This window comes from Gymnoscopelus microlampas, assembly GCF_963454915.1.
Source record: "Gymnoscopelus microlampas genome assembly, chromosome: 2".
Classification (NCBI taxonomy): Eukaryota; Metazoa; Chordata; class Actinopteri; order Myctophiformes; family Myctophidae; genus Gymnoscopelus; species Gymnoscopelus microlampas.
In genome coordinates, this window is record NC_139939.1 from 24,434,485 (window position 1) to 24,438,443 (window position 3,959).

The 3,959-nt window shown below is 47.0% G+C and overlaps 1 protein-coding gene across 1 annotated transcript; it reads left to right on the forward strand.

Annotated features, from left to right (window-relative positions):
* Positions 1–2,312: 2,312 nt before the first annotated feature.
* On the forward strand, positions 2,313–3,686 carry LOC311037143 (solute carrier family 41 member 1-like; the record flags this gene model as incomplete). The annotated part of the gene is made up of 1 exon (XM_084046240.1): positions 2,313–3,686. The coding sequence occupies one exon, from the start codon at positions 2,313–2,315 to the stop codon at positions 3,684–3,686; it is 1,374 nt and encodes a 457-aa protein (XP_083902366.1).
* Positions 3,687–3,959: the final 273 nt, after the last annotated feature.

A 3,959-nucleotide genomic window follows, 5' to 3' on the forward strand; every position in this document is an offset into this window, starting at 1 on the left:
TCTCACCACCTACCAGGGTCAGGGACAGAACATTTTTCTCCTGGTCTGAGAACGGACCACCACATTAAAACCCCAAAATGCGGTACCACGTTTTTTGTTGTTTTTTGTTACACGCTTATTTATTAAGATTATAAAGATTTCTTCACCTTCACAGCAAACACAGGGTGACAACTGTCACTCATAACCTCAGACACACCAAATTTATCACATTTTATTACAATTTGTTACATTTTGTTACATTTGTTACATTAATGTGGATGCTGCTAGTGTGAATTAGGCGTTAGAACTTTACAGAAAAGAAAAGACAAATCGCACTGATCTGAATAACTGTGTGCATGCATGTATGCTGACTCAAGCATTTTTCTAAACTTACTAACCTATACTATATTACGACATGTATTTGAATGGATGTGTGCGTTGAAGTCACAATTGCAACGGATGACGTTGCTCATATTGCTTATTTATTATGGTTCTATGGATCAATGGCCGTTTTTTCCAAGTATTAATCACAGCTCATAAGACTTTTTGAAGAGTGAACACTGCAGTGCCTAGAAAATCCCTCTGCCCACAAATGGATTACAGCATATGTGGTGTAAACATGAGACTGGAACAAGAAGTCCCATTTGCAACACAATCAGGGATGGTTGCAACATGTGAAATATACATACTACTTTCTAATTTCTTATTTCACGATTTAACCTCTCGAGAACATATGTTTCTGAACATATGTGTTGTGTTTGTTTATGCATAGAACATACGCCTGCCAGCCACTGTGCAGATGTTACAGATGCTATTCAATCTCCAGTTTTTCAGTGTAAAAAAATAAGAATTCAATTAATGCAAATGTTTGTTGCAACTGTTGCAAAAACTACTTGTATTTGTCACACTGAAGTGAAAGTGAACTGTGACCCCGGATTTCCTGAAAGGTACACAGGTGTGTACATATACATATACATACACATATATACACACACACACAGACACAGACACAGACACACACACACACACACACACACACACACACACACACACAGTATATATGTCATTGGGTGAGCTATAATTTTTGTGTAGACTTGTTTCGAAGAAAGAAGAAGAAATACTGTTGTGTGCTAGCTGTTTTGATATGGCTGCTTAGCTTGGGGACAGTTCCAACAATTTGTTACAACTGTCCCCAAACCTATCAGCCATGACAAAACACCATGTGCTAGCTAGACATCCTGACCTTGACACCTGCTAACTAGGGATGGCCATTTTCACACCACAAACATAGCCTCTATGGGAGGTTAGCCATCAATGAGAGGGTCTGTCTGTCTGTCTGTCTGTCTGTCTGTCTGTCTGTCTGTCTGTCTGTCTGTCTGTCTGTCTGTAGCTAATCTCGCAGACAGTTGGACGATCAGCAGACAGCACCACATTGCTTGTGGACACTGGCAGTAGTAGGCCAAAGTACTTCCATGGATTATTATGTTTTATGTTTTCTTAAATATTTGACTTTATTTTCATATTGGAAGTCAATGGGACTTGGATTGGGCTGACACCGTTCCCAAATTTGGAGACATTTTCCAGACATTTTTCATACAATTTAATATAGGATCAACATTGCCGTGCATCTCTCAGTACTTGAACACAGCGAATGAAGCCAACCGTCTCATTATAGACTGCAGCTTGGTGAACACTGAACAGCATCCAATACATTTAAATGAATCAGCCAACAGACAGTCTTTCTGGAAATGTTTCTGACTTGTGGTTTACAGCAAAGCCTTGTGTTTATTTTAAAAGACAAACCTGGGGTGTATATGTTAGGAATGCATGGGAAGTTGGGAATGCATGCCCCACCAAGTTATACAATACCCGTTGTGTCTGTCTGTCTGTCTGTCTGTCTGTCTGTCTGTCTGTCTGTCTGTCTGTCTGTCTGTCTGTCTGTCTGTCTGTCTGTCTATCTGTCTGTTTGTCTGTGTCGCTTTAATGCCTATACTGTACATATATGGAGATCTCTGTATCTGTCTGTCTTTGTCCCTTTTATGCCCATACTGTACATGGACATCCCTGATGTCATCAGTGTATGCCCATATATGGGCATCAAACCAGACCACAGGATATAGCCCAGATGTCTCAATAAAAGAGTTGGGAGACCAAATATTATATTATTATATATATAACCAGCGAGCAAAATCAACTTCCTTACAGATGGGAACACGTCTGACGTGGAGATCTATATTATTGTTGTGAATGACCATCAGCAGATTGTCAACAGCATTGTATATTGAACCACAGCCACCACCGCCCCTACGCCTACCACCACCACCACCAGCACCATGCCAGGTGACGACTCACAGTCCCAACAAGCCCGTCAAAGGAAGAAACCCAAGAAGTCTCGCCCCAAGGGGAAGGGCAAAGGCCAGGGGGGTGGCAGCCCCGATGCCCGCCTGGCAGACGCTTTAGACGGGCAGGATAAGCCCGAGGAGTCGTCCGTTGCCATTTGTCTGCAGGTGCTGTTCCCCTACCTGCTGGCAGGGATGGGCATGGTGATGGCGGGCATGGTGCTAGACTCTGTGCGGCACTGGGAGGTGTTCAAGGTGATAACAGAGATCTTCATCATGGTTCCTGCTCTGGTGGGACTGAAGGGTAACCTGGAGATGACCTTGGCGGCTCGCCTGTCCACTGCTGCTAACACAGGTCAGATGGATGACCCCGGTAAGCAGTGGACCATGGTGTGTAGTAACCTGGCTCTAATACAGGTCCAGGCCACCGTGGTGGGCTTCCTGGCGGCGGTAGCGGCCGTGTGTTTGGGGGCTGTGTCCAGGGGAGGGGTGGAGTTGGACCAGGCAGCCGTCCTGTGTGCTAGCAGCATCGTCACGGCCTTCGTCGCTGCTCTCTCCTTAGGTCTGGTGATGATCGGTGTGATCATTGGTTCCAGGAAGGTGGGGATAAACCCTGACAATGTTGCCACGCCCATCGCGGCCAGCCTTGGCGACCTCATTACGCTGTCCCTGCTGGCTGGAGTCAGCAGCACGCTTTATCGATACATAGATGTATGGTACCTGTCTCCATGTGTGTGTGTGCTGTTCCTGTCTCTGATTCCAGTGTGGGTGATGTTCGCTCGTCAGAGTCCACAGATCAGAGAAGTTCTCCGCTCTGGATGGCAACCTGTCATAGCGGCTATGTCTATCAGCAGTTTTGGGGGTCTCATACTGGACAAGACTGTGAGCGATCCAAAGTTCAAGGGCATGGCTGTGTTCACGCCCGTCATCAATGGTGTGGGTGGCAACCTGGTGGCCATTCAGGCCAGCAGGATCTCCACGTATCTCCACGTCTGGGGTATGCCCGGGGTTCTGCCCTATAAGATGAGACAGCACTGGCCCAATCCCTGTATCACCTTCTTCTCCTCGGGTGTGAACTCCAAGTCGGCCAGAGTGTTGCTCATGCTGGTGGTCCCTGGTCAGCTGTTGTTCCTCTACGCCATCTCCCTGCTGCAGGGCGGAGAGGCACCCATCAGCGCGGCGTTCACCATCCTGTACCTGTGTGCTGCGCTGGTGCAGGTGGCCATCCTGCTGTACGCGGCGGACCTCATCGTACGGCGGATGTGGAGGCAGGGCCTAGATCCAGACAACTTCTCCATCCCTTACCTGACGGCGCTGGGAGACCTGCTGGGCACCGGCTTCCTGGCTCTCTGCTTCCGCTGGGTGTAGCTGCTCCAAGGACTGGGTCTTTGAAACCCACCGTCTCTCCGAAACCCCCCATCCATTTCTCTCTCCCGCCGTCCAGTCTCACCATCGGGATGTCGTTATTCGCACGTTTGGGCTTTCAAACATGTTTGAAAGTGAAATATCCCTTTAAGCATGTTGGACAGTTTATGGATATCTGATTGGAGAACCAGTAGTCAGTCACACACTGGTTTACACTTGGAGGATGTGCTGTATATGCATTTTTGGTTGAAATGTGAAACACTATGATTGAATTAC